Consider the following 23,445-nt stretch of genomic DNA (forward strand, 5'->3'; position numbering starts at 1 on the left):
CTGTAATTCCGAAACAAAAATAAAGGGACTTTTCCCCTAATGCCTGCTTTGAAGAGTTGATATTTTCCCATCCTGTGGAAGGCAGAGATTCTAGAAAATTTTGCTTGCACAAATGGGAACGGAACATCCAACCCTTCTATTCCTGCTGGAGGTAAGAGGTGTCTGTGGCTTTGCAGTGAGTGCAGAGGAGTGAAAGGTCTCAACCTTTGCATCTATGACATATGTTTACCTTCAGCTCCACTCTGTCTTTTCCCTGAAGTCTTATAAAGTAATTGGATTAAAGGGAGGATGCGATAGAATTAATTCCACGTGTCTTTTATTAGACAAACACTGGGAAATGAGGATTTCAGAGAGGCGAAGCACAAACAGGCGCATGGTGTGTTTCGTATAAATAAGGACAGACAGGTTTGACTTCCAAATCTTGTGGAAATAACAGGGGAGGGATCGCAGACGATACGAAAGGGAGCAGCACACGCGGGCTAACGGTGCTGACGCCTGGCTTTAATAGCATCTCTTGGTTGAAGAGGTGGTGGAGACGTACTTCGCGCTGGAACTGCTTCCACCAGACCCAGCTGCACCTTGTCCGCTTCCAGAGCTGAAACCCATTCCTCCAGCACAGATTCCACCTCCAACACCACTGCTGCCTCCGAAGCTGAGACAGTTTCCGCTTCCATATCCTGTTCCTACAGCGGTTCTGGTCACAGCTGTAAGAGGAAAACACTCTTGGTTGAGGCATCCACAAACAGTGGGCTCTAAGCGGCAGAGAGAGAAATGTGAGCATTGTTAAACTGCCTTTAAAAGTTACTTACAGATGTTCACTGCGCTGGCACCTTCTCCAGAGAGCCTGTTAGAGACCAGAATGAGACAGTGAGAATTCAAGAGGGATCCATGAACAGAGGCTGGTGGAAAAGGCAGGAGAACGTCCTTGGAGTATTTTTGGTGGCTGTTGGAATGTTTGCACAAAAGGCTATAATTTCCCCCCAAATCACATCTTTCTGGGCAATTGATTGCCTTCAAACAGGATTCAGATGAGGGCCATGAAGATAATCCAAGGGGTGGAGAACCTCCCTTGTGCGGACAGGCTGAGAGAAGAGAAGAGAAGAGAAGAGAAGAGAAGAGAAGAGAAGAGAAGAGAAGAGAAGAGAAGAGAAGAGAAGAGAAGAGAAGAGAAGAGAAGAGAAGGGAAGGCTCTGGGAAGACCTTCAAGCAGCCTTCCAGTACTGAAAGGGGCTCCAGGAAAGCTGGGGAGGGGCTCTGTATCAGGGAGTGCAGGGATAAGACGAGGGGAAAGAGTTTTGAGCTGAAAGAGGGGAGATTGAGGTGAGATCTTAGGAAGAAATATTCTGCTGTGAGGGTGGGGAGGCCCTGGCCCAGGTTGCCCAGAGCAGCGGTGGCTGCCCCATCCCTGGAGGGGTTGAGGTCCAGGTTGGATGGGGCTTGGAGCAATCTGATTGAGTGCAAGGTGTCCCTGCCCATGGCAGGAGGTTGAAACTGGATGGGCTTTGAGGTCCCTTCCAACCCAAACTGTTCTATGACTCAAGTTTTCTGAACATGGGAAGCTCAGGGATATCTTCTAAACCTAATAAAGGTCTGTGATTCCATTGCACCTTTGAAAACCGGGATATAAAATTGCACCCACCTGCATTCCTCTCCCTCCAGCAGCTTCCTGTAGGTTGCAATCTCAATGTCCAGAGCCATTTTGACATTCATGAGCTCCTGATACTCCCGGAGTTGCTGGGCCAGGTCTGCCTTGGCCTTCTGTAGGGCTGTCTCCAGCTCAGCCAGTTTTGTCCTGGCATCCTTGAGGGCCATTTCGCCGTGCTGCTCAGCATCCTCAATGGCTGCCTGCAAACTGGCACACTGCAGAGGGAAAACAGTGGTTGCATTCCTTATTTAGAGCATAAACCCATTCTTTTTACCCTCAGGTCGTGACGCTTGGTCTTGATGCAGAAAGGTTTGGGTTAACATCTATGTGTTTGGGTTAACATCTATGGGTTTGGGTTAACATCTATGGGTTTAGATTAACAGCTATAGGTTTGATCTTAGCAGTTATTGAGTTGATCCATGTTCTGAGCCAGGTCATAATCTGCATTAAATCTACTCTTAGCATCTCCTTACTTTTGTGTTTATTATATTAAGTCACTCTTGGTGATGTTACTGCACTGAAATAAATGATATTCATTCCTGATCCAACCAAACTGGATAGGAAGCCTTCATTTTTTATTCCTTGGAGCTAACTGAACAACCAGGAGGTTAGACCACAGTAAAAGCTAAGTCTTATGCATTTATGCCGCGCTTTACCTGTTTTTTCACGCTGTCGATTTCAGACCGCAGCCGCTGGACGTGGCGGTTGAGCTCAGAGATCTCCTGCTTGGTGTTACGGAGATCATCCCCGTGCCTGCCTGCCGTAGCCTGCAGCTCTTCATACTGTCACAGAGAGAGGAACAGTCAGACAAGGTAAAATATATTGGGTTTAGAGCCAAGAAGAATATGGGCATGTGGGTGTTTGCACTCAGAATTGTACTATGATGTCCTCAATTTTAAATTAGCATGTCCAAATTTTATAGGATTATTAAATCTGAAGACTTCTTGTGTTATAAAAATCACAGAGGGAACCACCTCACTGCAAGGATTTGGGAGAGGGAGTGTGGTGTTCCTTTCCTAAGCACTCACCCTGGTCTGATACCAAGACTCAGCCTCTGCCCGGCTGCGGTTGGCGATGTCCTCGTACTGTGCTTTGACTTCCGCAATGATGTTGTCCATGTCCAGGCTGCGATTGTTGTCCATGGTCAGAATGACAGAGGTGTCAGAGATCTGGGTCTGCATCTGAGACAGTTCCTGCAAAAAGAAGATAATCTGAAGGCTGGAGAACCTCCAACATGAGGACAGGCTGAGAGAGTTGGGATTGTCATCCTGGAGACGAGAAGGCTCCAGGGAGACCTTAGAGCAGCTTCCAGTATGGAAAGCTGGGGAGTGGGCTCTTGATCAAGGAGGTCAGGGAGAGGACAAGGGAAACTGTTTTGAGCTGCAAGAGGGGAGACTGAGATGAGATCTTAGGAAGAAATGTTTTCCTGTGAGGGTGAGGAGGCCCTGGCCCAGGTTGCCCTGAGAAGTGGTGGCTGCCCCATCCCTGGAGGTGTTCCAGGCCAGGTTGGATGGGGCTTGGAGCCCCTGATCCAGTGGGAGGTGTCCCTGCCCATGGCAGGGGGTTGTAACCAGATGGGCTTTGAGGTCCCTTCCAGCCCAAACCGTTCATGATTCTATGAAAAGCAACAGGTATTTCAGTGAGCCGCGGATGTGAGACACACGTGTTGCTCAGAGGGAGGAAACCCCCCAGGATGCATGGTAGGCACTTGATTTTTTCAACACACTTTCAGGCGAGGCTAAGGCAGAGGTGAACTGGAAAAAAAGAGTGAATTGTGTAGCTCAACAGAGTGGGAAATAATATGTCCTGAGCCTCTGAAATAGGAAAGAAATGCCGAGGACTTTGGAAACTGGGAGAAGGGTATATATTCTGGCACTTACAGCTTCATAGAGGGCTCTGAGGAAATCTATCTCCTCCATCAGGGAATCCAGCCTGGCTTGCAGCTCTGTCTTGTTCATGTAGGTAGCATCCACCTCCTAGAAGAGGAAAGGTGTTACAAAAATGAAGCCGGTTTTGGAGGAGAAGACGAAAAGGTAGAGATGTTCGTTGCAGTGGTCGTGCAGACTGTGCGCAGGGTGGGGAGGCTCAGCACCCACCTTCTTCAGGATGACAAATTCATTCTCAACAGCCGTGCGCTTGTTGATTTCCTCTTCGTATCTGTGGGATGGAAAATTGGGGTTGATCTAGGCTTGTGCAAAAGTTATTTCATGTCTTCAGGACCAGATTCTTCGTCTTTTTTTTCTTTTTTTTTTTTTTCTTTTTCTTCTTTTTTGTATGTACAGTTTTGTACCTTCACCTCCCAGGACTGTAATTTCCTGCCTGTGACTTTCAGCCATGGGGAACTGAGGCTGAATATGTCTAATATTAAACATAACTCAGACCTTACTCAGATGATTCTATCAGCAAAAAGGGTTTCTTTCCTTGTTTGATTGCACCAGAGGGTTGGCGTCTCTTCCAGCCCACCTTGCTCTCCAGCCAGACCACAAATGAATCAACTTACTTGTTCCTGAAGTCCTCAGCAAGGCTTTGCACTTTGCTCAGCTCCCCTGCCAGGTTCTCCTTGTCTGCCAGCAAGCTGCTCAGCTGCCTCCTGAGGTTGTTGATGTAGGTCTCGAAGAGGGGCTCGACGTCTTTTCTGACGGTTTTGTTCCCCTGTTCTTGCAGAAGAGCCCACTTGGTCTCCAAGACTTTGTTTTGTTGTTCAAGGAATCGGACCTGGGTAGAGAAAGAAGATGTATTGGAAACAGTGGGCTTTGGATGGATTTAGAGAGGCAAAGCAAGGATTGTTGGGAACTCTCAGGCCCTGAGGAACAGCTGACAAGTGAGCAATACACATTTGATGTTGACATTCCTGCTGTCTTTGCCAACTCTGCTTCCCTACATCCTATATCACCATTTTCCCCGGGTTGGTTGATCTCATCTCAGCGTTAATGCGAGGGATAAGTGGTGTCAGACCTGGAATCCACCTGTTTTTCTTCCCAGACTGCTGATGTTAGAAACGGCAGCACAAGAAGAGCAAACTTTCTGATGAAGATATAACTTGTCCACTTTTGTGCTTCCCCAAGGAAGGATTGATAGAGCTTAACTGAGACATTTTATGTCTTACCTTGTCAATGAAGGAGGCAAATTTGTTGTTGAGGGTTTGAATCTGATCCTTCTCATCCTTACGGATATTCTGGATGTTGGGGTCAATCTCCAGTTTGAGAGGTTTCAGAAGGCTCTGGTTGACTGAGACTTCGTGGATGCCCCTGGCTGGGACAGCAGGGAGTACAGGGCCACCCATTCCACCACCAATCCCAAAGGCACCACCAAATGCACCGTCAAAACCCCAGGAGATCTCAGTGCCGACACCAGAAGGTGCAGGTCCACAGAAGCCACCACCCCTTCCAGCCATGGCGATCCTCTTGCACCCAGCAAGACTGTAGAGGCTCCTGCTTCCAAAACCTCCACCAAATCTTCCGTACGCAGCGGCAGTACCGCAGCTTCCACCTTGGGCTGCAGGATATGAGCAGAAGCTGATGCTGCCGGCGTTTGGGATGAAGGCAGAAGCAGCGCTGAAGCCAGTTCTCCTTGCAGCACACTGGCGAGACATGATGGATGATGTGAAGAGGGTAAGAGTGGTATAAAGAATAAAGCAGCAAGCAGGTGGCTGAAGGCAGGAAGGTGAGGTTGTGCTCCCTCGAGCTGCGACTGGCTCTTTTATACCCTTCCGAGCTGGGGATGGGTCTGGCGTGGTGCTCATCTTGCTGATTAACCGGGCTCGGCACACCCCGCAGCAAAGCGGACAGTGAGTTCACCATCAGCACAAGCACCTCTGCGGTGCTCACAAAGTGCAGGAGCTGCATTTTTTTGTGACAGTCATGATCTGGCTGTCGAAATACCTGAGAAAACACTAAAATGCTGCCTGCTCAACTCTTGTTTGCAGCCACCCCTTTCCCACTCCCTCCTTTCACCTCGGCAGTAGATGGTTCCCCATGTTGGGCAAGTACTCACTCATCTCTATTTCATTGATGAATCAATCCCTCTGTTGCGTAAAGGTGCTTTATTTCACAGTGCAGTGGTCCAAGGCCTGAGAAATCTGTTATTCTGGACCTATGTTTTCCGTCTACTGTGGTTTTGAGTAAATCCCAGTGGGGCATCAGCACCTCAGGCCCTGACTTGTTGGCAATTCTGGACTCTTCCTTCTCACACCCAAACAAGAGTCATTTAAAGCAGAACTGATAGAGAAGGGAGAAAGAGGTGATGGAGGGAAAGCCAGGATGGTGGTGGGGCGTTAGTGGAAGCCTTATGGCCATCAGCTCTCAAAAGACAGCTGGGGAGAGGGAAGGATGTGCAAGGTTTGATGAATGGTCCTTTCAGAGCTTTTCTTTCTGCAAAAAGTGTCTTCATGTCTAGATTGGATGAGGCTTTGAGAACCCTGATCCAGTGGGAGGTGTCCCTGCCCACAGCGGGGGGTTAGACCTGGATGGGCTTTGAGGTCCCTTCCAACTCAAACCATTCCATGATCCTTATTCAGACTGACAACAAATGGTGAAATACCTGAGTATGCCCTGGGAAGGGAGTTACCACTGGCCGTGACAACACGAAACCTGAGTTGGCAATTTCTCAGGGCTTCACTTCCCAGATTTTTGGGCCGTTTCCTGACTCATGGGTAACTTTGTCTCTACATGGTGTGAGACCTTTTCCCACGCTGCCCTCCCCACAGCTGCTGTCTTTCCCCTACGATATCTCTTACTCACAAGGAAATTCAGTGCTTGGAATCCAGGCTTACAACATTGTTCACAGATCTCTTCCCCTCTTATCCTGCAGAGCGCTCAGGAAAAATCAAACAGTGCATTTTTGTGGCAAAAGACTCTGTCTTGACTCTCCCCGTGCACTCTGAGTGATGGCACTGTATGCATGGGCACTCCTCCCAGAGCAGGAATGATGCTTAAAAGTCATTCCCAGTGTCTTGTCTAGATGCCCTGTGGTGGATATACTTGTCCAGGAACCTGCAGACTTTAGAGTTTTCCAAAGCTCCACGTTGTGGCCAGTCTTGTTTGAGATCTTTATCTGGATGAGGGGATCAAGTACTCCCTGAGTCAGTTTGGAGGTGACACCAAATTGGGTGGGAGTGTTGATGTGCTTGATGATAGGAAGGCTCTTCAGAAGGACCTGGACAGGCTGGATCGATGGGCTGAAGTCAATTGTGTGAGATTTAACAAGGCCAAGTGCCGTGTCCTGCAGTTTGGTCACAACAACAACAAAGAGCACTCCAGGCTTGGGGAAGAGCAGCTGGAAAGCTGCCTGGTGGCAAAGGGCCTACGGATTTGGATCATCGGGGGCTGAACATCAGCTATCAGGGGCCTAAGTGACCAAGAAGACCAACAAGGATCAGCCTGGGTGTGGCCAGCAGGAGAAGGGAAGGGATCAACCCCCTCCTCAACCCCCTGGGATCTCACCCACTGGTGAGGCCACACCTTGAATCTTGGGTTCAGTTTTGGGCCCCTCATTCCAAGAAAGACCTTGAGGAGCTGGAGCGCATCCAGAGAAGGGAATGGAGCTGGGGAAGGGTCTGGAGCCCAGGGATGCTGGGAGCAGCTGAGGGGCCTGGGAAAGTTTAGTCTGGAGAAGAGGAAGCTGAGGGGAGACCTCCTCTCTTTCTGCAGCTCTTGGGAAGGAGGTTGTGGTGAGGGGGATGCTGGGCTCTTCTCCCAAGTAACAAGTGATAGGATGAGAATAAACAGCCTCAAGTTGCTCCAGGGGAGGTTTAGATTGGATATCGAGAAAAGAATATCTTTATTAAAAGAGCGGTGAAGCCCTGGCAAAGGCTGCCCAGGGCAGTGGTGGAGTCCCCGGTCCTGGTGGGGTTAAAAATCTGTGTGACCATGGCATTTGGTGACATGGTTTAGTTGGCATAGTGTTCTTGGGCTGACAGTTGGATTGGATGAGCTTGGGGGTCTTTCCCAACCTTAATGACTCTATGATTCTACAAGGTGTGTCTTTCTTGTGGATGCCCATGCCCAAGCTGAACACCTCCTCAGCCAAGGAGGTGGCAACCCACCTGCAGAGCGTTGCTGGGAAGTCACAGCATCCCATGCCATTAAAAAGACGTGTGTGGGCACTGGGTTATGGAGCAGGTATTCCCAGACAGATATTTCAGGTGTGTGCTTGTTCTTGCCATTTCACACGTGGAGGTTGCCCAGTGCAGTGAGTTTGACCAGAAGGCCCTTGAAAGGTGATGGTGCCCTTTTTTCCACTTCAGCAATACATTTTTTTCCCTATTTTCCTCTCTGTTCTTCTAATGTTCTGTTCTGGGAGTGTTTCAGGTACTGTGTATTACAAAACCCAGCAGTTTTAAGAGAGATCTTCTCTGACTAAGTTCCTGTCTGTCTGTCCTAAAGAACTCTCTCAAAATGTTATGGGTAGTAATTAGCAATCGGTTCTTGCCACGTATTGCAAATCCAAGCCCCCGAGTGCAAGCACCATTTATTTCATTACGACTTAGTTTTTAATCTGAGCTGTGCTAGAATTAACGAGGCTTGCCCTTTTTCACCGAAATAAAAGCCCCGGGTCATGCCTACATCTCTTTGAGTTGTCCAGCAAGAACGGATGAAGAAAGTCATGTATGTGGTGACCAGAGCAAGGGCAGCTCTACGTGTATCGAGGTGCGAACCTTCGCCAGGGAGGGTTTTTGTATCTTGCTTAAAAACGGATGCCCTGGGAGAACAAATATTCTGTCCCCAGCCCTTCCCACGTAGATGAAAGGCTTCATAGTCTCTGTGTTATGTCCGAGGTGTTGATGCAACGGGAGGCATCCGTCTGACGTGTCTTGTTGGCTACGTACATCAGATCCTTTTCTGTTGGAGAGGGCGTTTGGGCAGCAATGAGGAACACCATTACTTCACCTCACCCAGGCTGCTGTTCAGAGTGTGGCTAATGCTCCTTTCCGGGAAGACGCTGTGAATATTCAGTAGGGAGTGGTGGTGGAGCCAAGGGTGGAGAAGAACAGCAGGCCCAGAATCAAACCTGCAAGGCTTTGGGAAGGAGATTTCTGGAGGGATACAGAGAAGAACATGCAGAGTAAAGAGCATCCTAGAAAATGGTGGGAAACTACTGGTCTCGAAGGAAAATCTGAATACAGTCTGTCATCCAGGCACTGCCAGTTCCCCTCTATTTGCCCATCTTCTTGAGTATTTTCCTAAGAGTCCTTCTCTACCCATTCCTGGACCTTATTGAAATATGGGGGAGGAGGGTTAGGACTTTATTGTTTTTTGAATCCTGGAATGGTTAGATTGGAAGGGACCTCAAAGCCCATCCAGTTCCGGCCCCCTGCCATGGGCAGGGACACCTCCCACTGGAACGGAGGCTCCAAGACCCATCCAACCTGGCCTGGAACACCTCCAGGGATGGGGCAGCCACCACTTCTCTGGGTAACCTGGAGCAGGACCTCCCCATGCTCACAGGAGTATATTTCTCTCTCAGATCTCATCTCAATCTCCCCTCTTTCAAGTCAAAACCATTCCCCTTCATCCTATCCTTGCACTTCGTGATCCAGAGCCCCTCTTCAGATTTCCTGGAGCCCCTTTCAACACTGGAAGCTGCTCTAAGGTCTCCCTGGAGCCTTCACTTCTCCAGGCTGAACAACCCCAACTCTCTCAGCCTGTTCTTGTAAAGGAGGTTCAGCTGATCTTCCAGCAATGAGATCTGTCACTCCGTAGCTTTCAGCCCGGTGATGCTATGCTTTCACTTCTCAATTAATTTTGCCCCATTAGTCAGAACCACATCTAAAATTGCTACACCTACTCCGGGTTTTCCCCACCTTCTCAAAACAAGATCTTGTCTCTAGTGTATTCTAGGAACGTGAAGAAATACTTGGTCTTGAAGACTTTCACTTTCCAACAGGTATCCCATTCTGGGATATTTTTTATTGCTATTGGGTGAATGGCATAGAATCACAGAATCATTAAGGCTGGAAAAGACCTCTAATATCATCCCATCCAACTCTCATCTCAACACCATTCTGCCTAATAAACTGTGCCAAGTGCCACATCGACACACTCTTTGAACACCTTCAGGGGTGGAGACTCCACCATCTCCTTCAACATAGCATGTGAATACATATGAATTGGATTCTTCACCTGCCTATAGTCAAAGGAGAGGGAACATCAGCATCAAGACACAAGATAAACACCTAAAACTGTGTGGCCAGTGCTCTGGATGGAAAGGAAGTTCTTTCAACCCGCTCAGGCAGATGTTTGCACCACTGGCACCAACGCTGAGGTGAGACATCTCCCGGTAAATGGGGTTTTGAGATGGGCTGATATCTTTGAAAGGGTTGGGTGGTTGCTTCGACTCCCCTACTAATTAGTTCCCTATTGTTAGAAGTTTATGCAGGTACATCACACGCTTGGCACTGCCCTTTGTAACCCCTGGGAGCCAGGCTGTTGGATGTTATACGACTGAAAGCTGCGTAGTAAGTGAATTTTACCCATTTTCCCTCGTGCCCGACTCCTGCCTTGGCGTGCCCTGTGTTTAGCTCCCAGGTGTTTGACTCGCACAGTGGGGAGAATATTGAAACCAACAGCAAACCCTTTGGTGCCGCGCTCTGCTTGGGCGTTTTGGCTGCGAATGGAGACACTCAGGAAACGTGAACGAGGAGCAAATGTCTGCACCTTTAACTGGGCAGGGCCCCAGGGAAAGGCCTTGTTATCTGCATTTGCATTTGCTGCTCCCCGTCTTTAATTAAAAGGTCCACACAATAGAATAAATTACATATGCACTTTTATTAGACAAACACCAGAAAGTGAAGAGAGACAAACAGTCATGGGACACATTTTATATACAAAATACAGCCCAAAAATGCTGAGCCGTCACAAGCAAGTTACAAATCTAAAGCAATTGGACTCATGTTCAATAGCAGAGCCCTACATGACGCGTGGTGGACAACACAGCTGAGAAAGAGTTCCTAAAGTGAGGCTCCTCTGTGACAAGACATAGGGTTTAGGTGGCCCCCATTCTATTGACCCTAACTATGCTTTAGGAAAGGGCAAGTGTTAAGGTGTTTTCTGGCAAGTGAAGGTGTCTAAAAGGAAACTTTTAGCTTCTGTAACTTCTTCTGGTGGAGGAGGTCGAGACGAACTTCACGCTGGAGCTGCTGCCACCGAGGGTGGTGCTGCTGACCCCGGGACCACTTCCACAGTTGAAGCTGTTCCCCATGTTGCACATTCCCCCCGCCATGCTGAGGTTGCTTCCTCCGTATCCCGTTCCCACAGTTGTTCTCGTCACTGCTGCAAGAAGGAGAAGGAAAAGCTTTCAGTGTCTCTGAGCATTGGCTTCTTGGTGCAGAGATGCACTGACACTTAAATCGCTTAACCTCATATGCGTTAGAGACTTACAGATATTCACTGGGACTCCGTCTCCAGCCAGCCTGTTAGGGGACAGAACAAAGTGAGAGGATCAGAAATCTGTTGATAGTGGAGGGGGAAAATTAGGGTACATTTCCTAGAGAACTCTGGGAAGAACAATAAAAATTTGGTGTAATAGGGGAACACTTCCCACAATGCTATTTCCCTCAGCCAGGACGTTGTTCTCTCATGCCCTGTTTAGCATTTCCAAAATGCTGAGCATCTCCAGTGCTTGCATTGCTCTGCCTCTCCACCATCAGGATTAGACAGCTTGTGTTTCCCACCTACCTGCACTCCTCGCCCTCCAGGAGCTTCCTGTAGGTCGCAATCTCAATGTCCAGGGCCAGCTTGACGTTCATGAGCTCCTGGTACTCACGGAGCTGCCGAGCCAGGTCAGCCTTGGCTTGCTGTAGAGCATCTTCCAGCTCGGCCAGTTTGGCTTTGGCATCTTTGAGGGCCAGCTCCCCACGTTCCTCGGCATCTGCGATGGCCGCTTTCAGATTTGCGCACTACGCAAGAGGTGAATATGAGACTTAGACTTGTTCTTTTTCTACTCTGAAATTACAAGGTCTTATTCCGGCCCCATCAGCTCAACCAGTGACAGTTTTGGTTTTGAGATAGAAAGGGTGAAGCTGAGCAGAACTGGCCTAGGCTGCCCATTTTTCCTTCTTCTCCCTTGTAAGTCAGGGAGGGAAATTGTTTAAAAGTGTGGGGTTTGCTGCTTTTTACCTGTTTCTTCACACTGTCGATTTCAGACCGCAGCCGCTGGACGTGGCGGTTGAGCTCAGAGATCTCCTGCTTGGTGTTACGGAGGTCGTCCCCGTGCCTGCCTGCCGTAGCCTGCAGCTCTTCATACTATCACAGAGAGAGGAACAGTCAGCCAAGGTAAAATCCATCATTTCTGAAGCAACATCGATGCCTGAAAGCCTGACTGCCTCATCAAACCCAGAGTAGCAGCCGGAACGCTGCTCTGTGAGGTGAAATATTTGAGAAGGTTTTCTTGGAAGAGTCAATCTTTATCTGTTCAAGACAAGACATGAAGATAACAGCATGGAAACCCCCAGTTTCTTCACCTTGGTTTGGTACCAGGACTCTGCTTCAGCCCGGCTTCTGTTGGCGATGTCCTCATACTGTGCTTTGACCTCTGAGATGATGCTGTCCAGGTCCAGGTTTCGGTTGTTGTCCATGGTGAGAACGACAGAGGTGTCGGAGATCTGGGTTTGCATCTGAGACAGCTCCTGCAAAGTGCACAGGGGATGATTAGGTGAGTTAATTCACTTGGGAGATGCCTTTTCATCCTTGCAGATGAACGTGCAGAGCTGGGAGAGGCTCCAGATTGTTATCTAAAGAGCTAAGGCAGTTGGTACAACGCTAAAGAGGTAAAGGATTTAGCATCTCCTGGGGGAAGAAATTACAGGCTTTCTGAGGAAAGGAGGGAGGGGAGCTCTTAACCAAGAGCTGAGCTGTCTTGGGAGGTGGTTGTACTCACTGCTTCGTAGAGGGCTCTCAGAAAATTAATTTCTTCAGTCAACGCATCTACCTTGGCTTGGAGTTCCACCTTGCTCATGTAGGAAGCATCTACATCCTGGTGGATGAAAGAGTTAGGTAACGTGCCTTAAACTCCTATTAGCAAGTCAGGCACACTCATATTTCTGCAATAAAAGTTCAGGCAAAAGACTATAAAAAGAGCTTTTGGAATATGAATGGATGGATTTGTGAATGAGCACATGGGTAGAGCTCCACAAGGAACCATGAGGTACCATTCTATAATTTACTCTCACCTTCTTGAGTGTCACAAATTCATTCTCTGCAACAGTACGCCTGTTGATTTCATCTTCATACCTAATGGAGGGAGGCAGAAGGAGCATTTGTTTAGGCAAGTAACAGACGGAGGTGATTTTAGTTTGCTGGAATGAACTTCCTTAAGAGCATTTTGCATACAATGTTCTTTTCTCCTTCACAGCATCTGAACAAGAGGCCACGAGCATGTTCCTAGGCTAAACTAGTTAAAACAAGCACAGAAAAAAAAATAAATTAATGATTCTGTTCTTTATTTTCCTATTTCTAGTCATTAGTCATAATCCTTGTGCCTGTCGTCAGCAAATTAAACGTGCTGTCCTGAAACTCACAGACCTGCCATGTAATTGTTTTTCTCAGTAGGTAATTTAGTTAATAAGTCTTTGATCATATTCTAAATTATTCCCTCGATGTTTGTGTATTTGGATCTGTTACTCCGTTACCGTTTATCTTGAGACAGTGTCACAGCCTTCACCGTCAGGAATTCCTACATCCCGGACTCTCCTAGATCCCCCAGTTGGCTTAAGGACGTCCAATGGAGAGAACCTGCACCCACCTAGGTAAGCAGACCGCTAGCTCGATAGACTTACTTCTTCTTGAAGTCCTCAACCAGGTACTGAGTGTTGACGAGCTCTCCCTCCAGCCTTCCTTTGTCACTCAGCAAACTGTTCAGCTGCATCCTGAGGTTGTTGATGTAGGTCTCAAAAAGCGGCTCCAAGTTGTTCCTAACAGTTTTCATCCCCTGCTCCTGAAGCAGGCTCCACTTGGTTTCCAGCACTTTGTTTTGTTGCTCAAGGAATCGGACCTGCAAGCAGAAATATCCTGAAGATGCTTTGAAAGAGCAGAGATTACGGAGAGCTTTCGCTGCAGATGTGGAATCTCTGTGCTAGCTGGGGTGGTGAGGTACTCTTTCCAGCAGATTTTCATAGTCAAATTCTCATCTGGCAGAAGAAGGAATTTGCTATTTAAATGCAGGACCCTGCTCAGTATTGCAAACCAGCTCTGGAATGACCTCTTGCTTCCTTGTCATCGCCTCACTGAATCGAGACAAGGTACATGCATTCTGTGCGAACGATGCATGAAAAATCAGATACGGAGCAAACCAGGGTTTGCACCTTTATTAAGAAACCCATAGCAAAGTGCATTTCCCCTTCCCCTCAGGAGAGTTCCCCCACCCCACAAAAGTTCCAAAATAACAAGGATTTTCCTTGAAACCAAAGAGGATCTGCTCTACCAGAGCAGAAATCAAGCAGATGCTGTAGTGCATCTAATAGAGTTAATAAGGAAATGGAGAGGGCAGACAGTGTTGGATGAGATGTTATTTTGAACTAAGAGTCCAGATGTGCTGACACTGCTGCAGTGGCAGCTTTGAATGCCTTTAAGGGAATTCAAGCAATGAGACGTTTACTTCTCCCCAGTGCCAATTCATGTGACTCCTTTCTTGGTCAATGGGTTGCTTGCATCTCATTTTAGCCATCTAAAAACCTGTTAGTGGGGTTCCTATAACACCCAGCGGAGAGAGCCCAACATCTCTAGGACTGGGTTGTCTCTTCTAGAGCTTTCTTTCTCCACTGCTTATGAGATGTCAAGCAGCAAATGTGGAGGACCTCAAGTATTGGATGGTCAATTCATAGCAACCACTATGCAGCAGGTACCATTCCTTGGGGTTTTCAGGGGCTAAGCATCTTCCAGTTTCATTCCTTACTTCTATTCCTTCTCGATCAGCTTATGTGCTCAAAAAGCAGCTAAGAAAAGAGTCTTCATCAAAAAAATCAGGACAAAACAGTTAGAGAAGCTCATGTCTCACCTTGTCGATGAAGGAGGCAAATTTGTTGTTGAGGGTTTTGATTTGTTCCTTCTCCTCCTTTCGGATCCGTTGGATGCTGGGGTCAATTTCCAAGTTGAGAGGTTTCAGTAGGTTCTGGTTGATGGAGACTTCGTGGATGCCCCCAGCTGGGAATCCATAGCCAAGGTTAGCTGGCATGCCAAAGCTGCCACCATATATGCTACCAGCACCACCACCGAAACCTGCAGATCCATAGAAGCTGCCACCCCTTCCAGCCACAGAGATCCTCTTGCATCCTCCAACGTTGTAGAGACTTTTGCTTCCGAAGCCACCACCAACCCTAGCAAACCCACTGCCAGCATTGCAGCTTCCGACACGGGTGACGGAGCGTGAGCTGAAGCTGGTGCGGCAGGTGTTTGGGATGATGGCTGAAGCAGCGCTGAAGCCACTTCTTCCCCTCTGAATCCTCACGGTGGACTGGCGAGACATCACTGGCTTTTGTATCGGGATGGATGCTGCAGCAGAAATAAAGGAGCAAAGGTGCTGGCCTGGAGCAAGGAGTAGGAGGGAAAGGAGAAAGATGAACCTGTGCTCTCCACGGGCTCAGGAGAGCCCTTTTATGCATTTAAGAGACTGGGATGGGTTTGATGAGGTGGATCATCTCTCTGATTAATTAGGCTTGGCATGTCCAACAGCATTCTGGAGAATGAACTCACTCCACAAACACGCCCTCCTGAAATAATATGGCCAGGTTCTAAGCAACAGTGGTATTGTTTGGGAATAACTGTCGCCTTGTGCCGTCTTTGTAGACAGCCAGACTCTTGGCCATATCAAAGCGTTGGAAAGTTGCAATGAGTCACGCTGGGCACAGGGAGGAAAACACCGTTCAGAACGCCTGTCACTCAACACCTCTGTCATTTGAAAACTTCATCCCTTAGGATTGCTTTCACCTCTTTTCTGTTTCAGAGTAGGGTCTGGAAAAGTCACAGCCCTTTGTATTTTAGGAAAGGGATCTGTGTTGGGCAGAGTGGGGTTTTACAGCAACCCTGCAGGAAATTGCTCTGTCCTGAATGTTTGTGATATCTCCTGTATGGTCCCATCTATGCCACCACAACAGACCCACAGAAATGATTTTTCTTCCATCCCTAAAGAGGTTCAGCTGATCTCTTCTGAAAATCCCTCTTCTCCAGACTTCTTCTGTCACAGGAAAAAAATACAGGGATGAAAATGAAATGTTTTGACCAAATCTTTTGTTCATCTGTAGATTCTGACAGCAGCCACCGAGTTCTGTCACAAATAGTCACGCTGGTGCCCTGGCTTTGAAGAGCTGAACTTTGGTATTTGAGCAGGATGGAAACAAATAAACAAACCAGAAAAGAAAGAAGAAAAAAAAAAGGAGGAAAGTTCGTGGGAATGAGAATTGCTTTTGAATCCACTGGCTCTATGGAAATTGAGTGCTCCAGGGCTGTTCCCAAGTCACAGTTCATAAACACGACATTGTTTCCCAACGATTTAAGCCGCTTTTTTAACCCTGCACATCTAAAAACATGATTTTGCCTTCTGGAATCCACTAGGCAAGTGCTCTACAGGCTTCCTTCTGCCCAGATCCGCAGCAATCCGAACACAGTAGGACACCCTGGAGTTTCCCTTGCTCTGCCACGGGTACCAACGCAGCCCTCGGCTTTGTATTTAGTACACTTTGAGTACCGAGACGAACAGAAAAATAGGAACACTAATTCATTTTGAGGGCAGCAAAGGTTTCGGGGGCTCGTTGTGTTTTGTGTTGTTCAAAAAACATGATTCATCCGTAATTTATTTATATAAGAGCGTGAACTTATAAGTGCATCCCCCCCAGAGAGCTTCTTCTCGTGTTGTCTGCTGGCTGCGGTACAGGGATAACGTCATAGTGAGGAATCACCGTGGTGGAGGGCTGATGTGCTTGGATCTGCCCCTGCCCTGCAAGGTGAAGGAAGTCCCTGTTGTTTCTACAGCCACCTGCTTGCAGTTGGGTTTCTAAATGAACAACAATCGTTAGTTCATTTTAGTGTCTATTACAAGACTGAGCTTTTAGTGTAAGGAAGGGCTTAGTCCTGCAGTTTTTTGCCCAGCGAGGCTGTGTTATTGGCTCTGACCATCCTCACGTTCGTGCCCATGGGTACTGGAAGGAAATGGGTTGCAACCAACAGGTCTGCATCCAAAAGGCTGTGGATTGATCAGCTGATTATTGACCAGGCTTCAAGTTTTGCTCATTGACTGACAGATGTCATGACTTGAACGCGTGAGATTGATTTCCCTGCCACATAGCATGCTCGTTTCATAGAGATGCAAGTCCAGGTAGCAAGATCTTCAAAGGAAAAACGCAAATCCTCCGCCTCCTTAAATACTGGTGGCTCCTCTAGGACTCCTGGGAGGTCTCCATCTCACGTCACTGTGACATTCTGAAAGCTTTCCTTTGGGTAGTGAGTGGAGATCGGCACCAAACAGCAGATGATCATAGAAGGGTTTGGAAGTGGCCTTAAAGCCCATCCAGTTCCAAACCCCTGCCCCAAGCAGGGACACCTCCCGCTGTATCAGGGGGCTCAAAGCCTCATCCTAAGGGGGCTTTGATTCTCCCAGCCTAAGGTAGATGGATGGAGGGTTGGCTTTTCACCTTCACCAACACTTTGTGGGTAGACCAGATGGCTGACTCAGGGTGTGCAGAGTTAGCCAAGGCTGAAACCCACCCTTGGTTACTAACAGCGTGATGCGTCAGTACTTTCCTTTTCCCCCTCAGGCTCCTTTTACATATGAAACTTGTCTTTTTTTGGCTGAAGAATATGCCAACTGCGTTGGAGTCCATTGTTAATAATAGTAATAATACAACTCCTCCAACCAAGTAAAAAGAAATTAATTTCTTTCCCTTTCACATTGGCACTAGGGTGGAGGTGATGTGGTTGTCACTCATCTGGAAGGAATTTGAGAGGTAATTACAAAAGGCAGAACTGTGAGCACAAGGAGCTGTAGCTACAAGTTTTGGGGTATGGGGTGATGGCATGGGGGCCCCCCACCCTGTTCTGTTGGTGAAACACAGGGTTTCCAGGTAGCTCCTGGGGGAGTGTCTCCCCTGCACCCTGCAGCTCCAGGCATGTAATGAATTTGCTTCTCTGATGCAGATAGCTTGCTCTGATACGGACTTTTTCTCCTCCACTACAAAACAATGCTTGAGCTCACTCAAGCTTCTCCGTAGTCTTTCCTCTTGGTCAAAAGGGAGCTGTGTTTGGGCAGGTCCCACTGGGAGAGAGCCCCCCGTGATGTGGCAGAGGCTGAGAGAGGGGCTGAGAAGGTTCCAAAGCCTTTTTCTTCCCTGCCCCTCCTCATTTCTTCCTACCAGGCCAAGAAGAGCGGTTGTAAGTCCCAGACGGAGAGGCTGGAGATCCCTTTACACCATGCTGTAAACCTGAGAGTAAAGTCTTGGCTGAGTTTGGTTTTGGCATCATGCTGATATGAAGGTAATAACTCTCCTTTGAGATTAAGAAAGTGAGTTCTGACACTATCAGGGCAATAAAGGCAACTCCAACACTTCTAGTGAGACATTGAGCTATTTTCTGTGTACACAGGAGATATTTCCAACAGCTTTTCAGCACCTCCTCTCCATCTCTCTGCACCACAATTCCTCTCCAGCCTCTGCCTCAAAGATGATGGATGCCCTTCCTCAGACAAGGCTGCAACTTTTAGAAGTGCCTCCATGTGTTTTGTTTGCAAAAACACGCGTATTTGTAAAATAAGAGCGTGTCTTACAGACTTGGGTTGGTTCACCTGTGCGGCCTAATCTCAGTTTAATTATCGGTAAAGTCAAGGCTGCAATTTAGGTTAATTGCTTAAATTAAAGCCTTTGGTTTAAATTTGGGCTGCTAACCTAAATTCAAACTCTACTCATTTTGACTGTAATTTACTATTTCATCCCAAGGTAATGATGTCCTGCTGGTCGCCCTGAGCTTGTTCCACAAGCGACCACACGACTCAGCATCCCTGTGCTGTGGGGACGGGGATCTCTCAAAGTCCTCCTGAGCAGGAGGCGAGTGTCCGTGAATCTCATTTCCCGAAGGGATGAATTAGGATGAACTCCTCAGAAGCTTTCCCATAGGTGTTGCCCCGTGCTGGGTGTTGCCGTCCTTTGAGCCTGTTCCCAGCGGTATCTGGAGGCCAGTCAGCTATAACTACCAGATGGCTTTGAAGTGTAGGTGTGACCTGCTTTCTCCAGATAATTGTTTTCTGTGCTAGCTCAGAGACACCCATGCGGTCCAGGGTTTTGGAATAACTTCACCTTCATTATTGCTGTTGTTGCCAGAGCAGAGAGGTCTCATTTACACCTGTGGATTTGTTGTATCTTGAAAGAACCTCTGACCTTAGGTGGGTGTTAGCTGATGCCTCCTGTGCCCTATTCCAGATGCCAAACTGGTGCTCAGACAGTGGTCTCCGAAGAAACCTAAATATCATGGAATCGTGATATTTTGGGTTGGAAGGGACCTCAAAACCCATCCAGTTCCATCGCTGCCATAGGCAGGGACACTGGATCCACTGGATCAGGGAGCTTCAAGCCCCATTCACCCTGGCCTTGAACACCTCCAGGGATGGGGCAGCCAAGGATTCTCTGGGCAACCTGGGCCAGGGCCTCCCCACCCTCACAGGAGAACATTTCTCCCTAAGATCTCATCTCAATCTCTCCTCTTTCAGCTCAAAACCATTCCCCTTGTCCTGTTCCTTCACCCCCTGATCCAGAGCCCCTCCCCAGCTTTCCTGGAGCCCCTTCCAGTACCGGAAGCTGCTCGAAGGTCTCCCCACAACCTTCTCTTCTCCAGGCTGAATGACCTCAACTCTCTCAGCCTGTCCTCATGTTAGAGGTGCTCCAGCCCTCAGATCATCTCCAAGGCCTCCTCTGGACTTGTTCCAACAGATCCACATCTTCCCTGTGCCGAGGACTCCAAAACTGAATGCAGGGCTCCAGGTGAGTTCTCATGAGAGCAGAGTGGAATGGGAGAATCCCCTCCCTCCTCGCTGGCCCTACTGCTTTGGATGCAGACCAGGACGTGGTTGGCTTTTGGGGCAAAAATATCCCAAATTGCCTTGTAATGCTTTCTGATCTTTAACCCGCTTGTGGGGCTGCTGGGTCTGTGACCTCCATTGAGCTCTGTGTGGAAACCAAGCTCTGTCAACACTGAAGGTTATCGCAGCAGGGTTGTAGTATCGCCTCCTTCCTTGTAGTCCCAGGATACATTTTTTCTCTTGATAAAGAAAACTGAGCCCTGGATGCCCTTCCAGCACCTGAAGGGGCCACAAGAAAGCTGGGGAGGGACTATTCATAAAGGCTTGTGGTGATAGGATGAGGAGGAATGCGTATAAACTGGAGAGGGGCAGATTTAGACCAGATATTAGGAAGGGTTTCTTCACTATGAGAGTGGTGAGACACTGGAACAGGTTCCCCAGGGAGGTTGTGGCTGTCCCATCCCTGGAGGGGTTCAAGGCCAGGTTGGATGGGCCTTGGGCAGCCTGATCCCGTGGGATGTCCCTGCCCATGGCAGGGGGTTGGAACTGGATGATCCTTAAGGTCCCTTCCAATGCAAACTCTTCTGTGATTCTATTCTATGGTTGGCTGGAAAGTCCATGATTTCAGGTCAGTTCTGTGCCTGCACACGCCACGTCCCCCAGCTCCATCCTGCACTTTGTGCCACTCCCAATTCGAGTTTCCTTGGAAAGAGCCGTAGCGCTTGTGTGAATTTTCATTTCTCCCTATTAAAACAACCTCGATCCACACAACACCATTCTCGGAGCCGGTAAGATAAACAAGGGTTATTCACGTGTCCTGGAAAGCGCATCCAGTCATGGGACATCACTATTATGAAGCCTCATGTTTATTTACCACGCGCTGCGGGTGAGCCTGGAGGTCGTTGCTGTTGTCCTGTGGCACCTGGCATCGCGTGCGGTCGGACTCCAATCCCCGACCGCTCTGGGCAGCAGGATATTAAATAACGACGCTCCCATGCCTCATCGATGGAAGCTGGGAATATTGTTCTGCTACTGGTTTTGCCGTATTCCCTTTCCTGCAGCCATTTCGTGCTTTATTTTATTTGCGAGCGGTGTAAACCTGTTGCAAATTAAAACAAAACGATTTGTTTCAATGAAAATTCTGATATTGATAAAAAGGTGGAAAGCTTCAATTGGGAAATATGAAGGGAAGGTGTTTCAGCATTCCAGGGACAGGATCCTTCCCATGGGAAACACTGGAATTAAATGTTCATTTAAAGACAATATTTTACCTAATGTTGAAGTTGCTGGCTAAAATAAGTGGTCAGTTTTGACCTGATGGTGTGAGTTTTCTAGGTCTCTGCAAATCACAAGAGGGTGACCAGAAGACGACGTTTGGCATCTGTCGGCTGATTTCTCAGAGAGGAGGTGTCAGGGTGGGCTCTTAAAACAATTCCAATACAAACAGAAGAGACTGAGAGCTGCTCAAGGTGTCTTTTGCCTCTGTATCATCCTCAGACCGCAGGAGAAGGACCCCATATCTGACTGTGGCACCAGATCGATCGAGGCTGCTGAGATGCCCACGTACTGCAGGGATGGGAGCGGGCTTGGCCATGGGGCTCACGATCAAGTTCCGTGGAGGGTTCAGTGGTGGTGGTGGACCACATGTTTGCAGCTCATTGCACAGCAAACTATTTGGTACCTTTCTGTAAAAAAGAAAAACCCAATCAAAAAACCAAAACAAACCAGCAAAAACAAAACCGAAAAAAAAAATATTTTTTTTATAATTCCATTTTTTTAAATTTATAGTCGTATTGTGTGTACAGGTAGAGAGAGTTGGGGTTGTTCAGCCTGGAGAAGTGAAGGGTCTGGGGAGAACTTAGAGCAGCTTCCAGTGCTAAAAGGGTTCCAGGAAAGCTGGGGAGGGGCTTTGGATCAGGGAGCGCAGGAAGAGGATGAGAGGGAATGGTTTTCAGCTGGAAGAGGGAAGACTGAGATGAGATCCTAGGGAGAAATGTTCTTCTATGAGGATGTTGATGCCCTGGCCCAGGTTGCCCAGAGCAGTGGTGGCTGCCCCATCCCTGGAGGTGTTCCAGACCAGGTTGGATGGGGCTTGGAGCCCCTGATCCAGTGGGAAGTATCCCTACCCATGGCAGGGGGGATGGAACTGGCTGGGCTTTGAGGTCCCTTCCAACCCAACCCATTCCATGATTCTATAGTTTAGCAGCAACAGCCAGCTGGGATGCCCTCCCTGTTAGAAATGCCTCTGCCGTGCAAGCCTCACTGTTTCCTTAAAACAGCCTAAGAAACGTGGGCAGGTGGTTGAAAACAGATGCAAACTGTTCAGTGGATGGAGTCCAACCTACTCACTCTTCATAAAACCTCCTGTGATGCTAACAAGCTGCCCCAACTTCCCAAAGCCATCGTTTCCTGTCCCTTCCCATGTGCTGGAGAGGAGACCTGTGGGTGTGAGCCTCACAGCAGCTCCACCAGAAGATCATAGAATCATAGAATCACCAGGTTGGAAAAGACCTCTTGGATCATGAGTCCAACCATTCCTATATGTCACTAAACCATGTCCCTGAGCCCCTCGTCTACCCATCTTTTTAACCCCTCCAGGGATAGTGACTCCATCCCCTCCCTGGGCAGCCTCTGCCAGTGCCCAATGACCCTTTCTGTTAAAAAATGTTTTCCTGATGTCCATTCTGACCCTCCCCTGGTGCAGCTTGAGGCCATTCCCCCGTGTCCTGTCCCCTGTCCCTTGGGAGAAGAGCCCAGCGCCCTCCTCTCCACACCCTCCTTTCAGGTAGTTGTAGAGAGCAATAAGGTCTCCCCTCAGCCTCCTCTTCTCCAGGATAAACACCTCCAGGTTCCTCAGACTTGTTCTCTTCTCTGGACACGCTCCAGAGCCTCAACATCCTTCTTGGAGTGAGGGGCCCAGAACTGAACACAGGATTCGAGGTGCGGTCTCACCAGAATGATCAGGTCTTTAAGCCCTTGCAGGCACCAAACCTTTCTCTTGCTCTGGGCCCCCACCTGCTGGAGACACCAGGCTGGAATTCCAGGTGCTTGCACACCTCTGAGCAGTGAGATGGGTGCTCAAGGTGCCGTTGACTCAGGAGCTTGGAGATGTTTCCCTGCAATGAGTGCTCCAGCACGCTGCGCGTGAGGTGCAGACACAGATGATGCCCCCCCTGTCCTCCCACTCCTTGGGGTCCTTCCTGGGTGCACCTTTAGCAGGGGATGAGGAGGGGTCTGGTGGACACTGATCAGCCTCCTTACAGGACCAACCTCCCCAGTGAGTTGCAGATCCTTCCTCATCAGCTCCCCTCCTGCCCTGGCTCCTTTCTTCACCCTTGGTTCTTGCTCCTGCCTTTGGGGCTGGGTTCTCCTCTTGCCCCATGCTTCCTAATCGCTGCTTCCAGGAGTCGTGCCTGCCCCTACAGCTTCGTAGGGAACAAGAGCCGGAGGAGCTGGAGGAGGGAGCTCAGAAACAGTGGCTGAGACCCTCCATCCTGGCAGGTCTCTGAAACCTCCTGAGGTGAGGGCTAGACTGGAGTTGGAAGGCTGGGTGGTGCAGGCACCTCGGAAGACCTTAGGTTCATTCAAAATGAAGCTGAGGCCCCAAAAGAGCCCTTCCAGAGGAGCAGATGGGATATTTAATGAGGTATTTGCGTGTGTTAGGGAAACCTCAATGTGCAGTCATTGCATGTGCAGATACTGTGCTCGTGCTGCCCTGTGTCCGCCCCTCTCTGTTCGTGCTGCCTCCCTCCAAGCGATGCTTCTGGTTAGGGCGATGTTTGGCTGCTTCATTCCCATCCCTGTTTGAT

At 48.7% G+C, this 23,445-nt stretch overlaps 2 protein-coding genes across 2 annotated transcripts; both read right to left on the reverse strand.

Annotated features, from left to right (window-relative positions):
• Positions 1-309: 309 nt before the first annotated feature.
• On the reverse strand, positions 310-5,330 carry LOC104055083 (keratin, type II cytoskeletal 5). Its single transcript, XM_054051571.1, has 9 exons — positions 4,752-5,330; positions 4,146-4,360; positions 3,742-3,802; positions 3,526-3,621; positions 2,674-2,838; positions 2,302-2,427; positions 1,640-1,860; positions 810-844; positions 310-704 (listed from the first exon to the last, which is right to left on the reverse strand). The coding sequence occupies exons 1-9, from the start codon at positions 5,235-5,237 to the stop codon at positions 502-504; spliced, it is 1,608 nt and encodes a 535-aa protein (XP_053907546.1). The 5' UTR covers positions 5,238-5,330; the 3' UTR covers positions 310-501.
• A 5,072-nt stretch (positions 5,331-10,402) lies between these two features.
• LOC104055085 (keratin, type II cytoskeletal 6A) lies at positions 10,403-15,221 on the reverse strand. The gene is made up of 9 exons (XM_009556165.2): positions 14,636-15,221; positions 13,419-13,633; positions 12,813-12,873; positions 12,521-12,616; positions 12,105-12,269; positions 11,761-11,886; positions 11,320-11,540; positions 11,023-11,054; positions 10,403-10,914 (listed from the first exon to the last, which is right to left on the reverse strand). The coding sequence occupies exons 1-9, from the start codon at positions 15,101-15,103 to the stop codon at positions 10,724-10,726; spliced, it is 1,575 nt and encodes a 524-aa protein (XP_009554460.2). The 5' UTR covers positions 15,104-15,221; the 3' UTR covers positions 10,403-10,723.
• Between the last annotated feature and the right edge of the window lie 8,224 nt (positions 15,222-23,445).

Source organism: Cuculus canorus, chromosome 29 (genome assembly GCF_017976375.1).
Source record: "Cuculus canorus isolate bCucCan1 chromosome 29, bCucCan1.pri, whole genome shotgun sequence".
Lineage (NCBI taxonomy): Eukaryota > Metazoa > Chordata > Aves > Cuculiformes > Cuculidae > Cuculus > Cuculus canorus.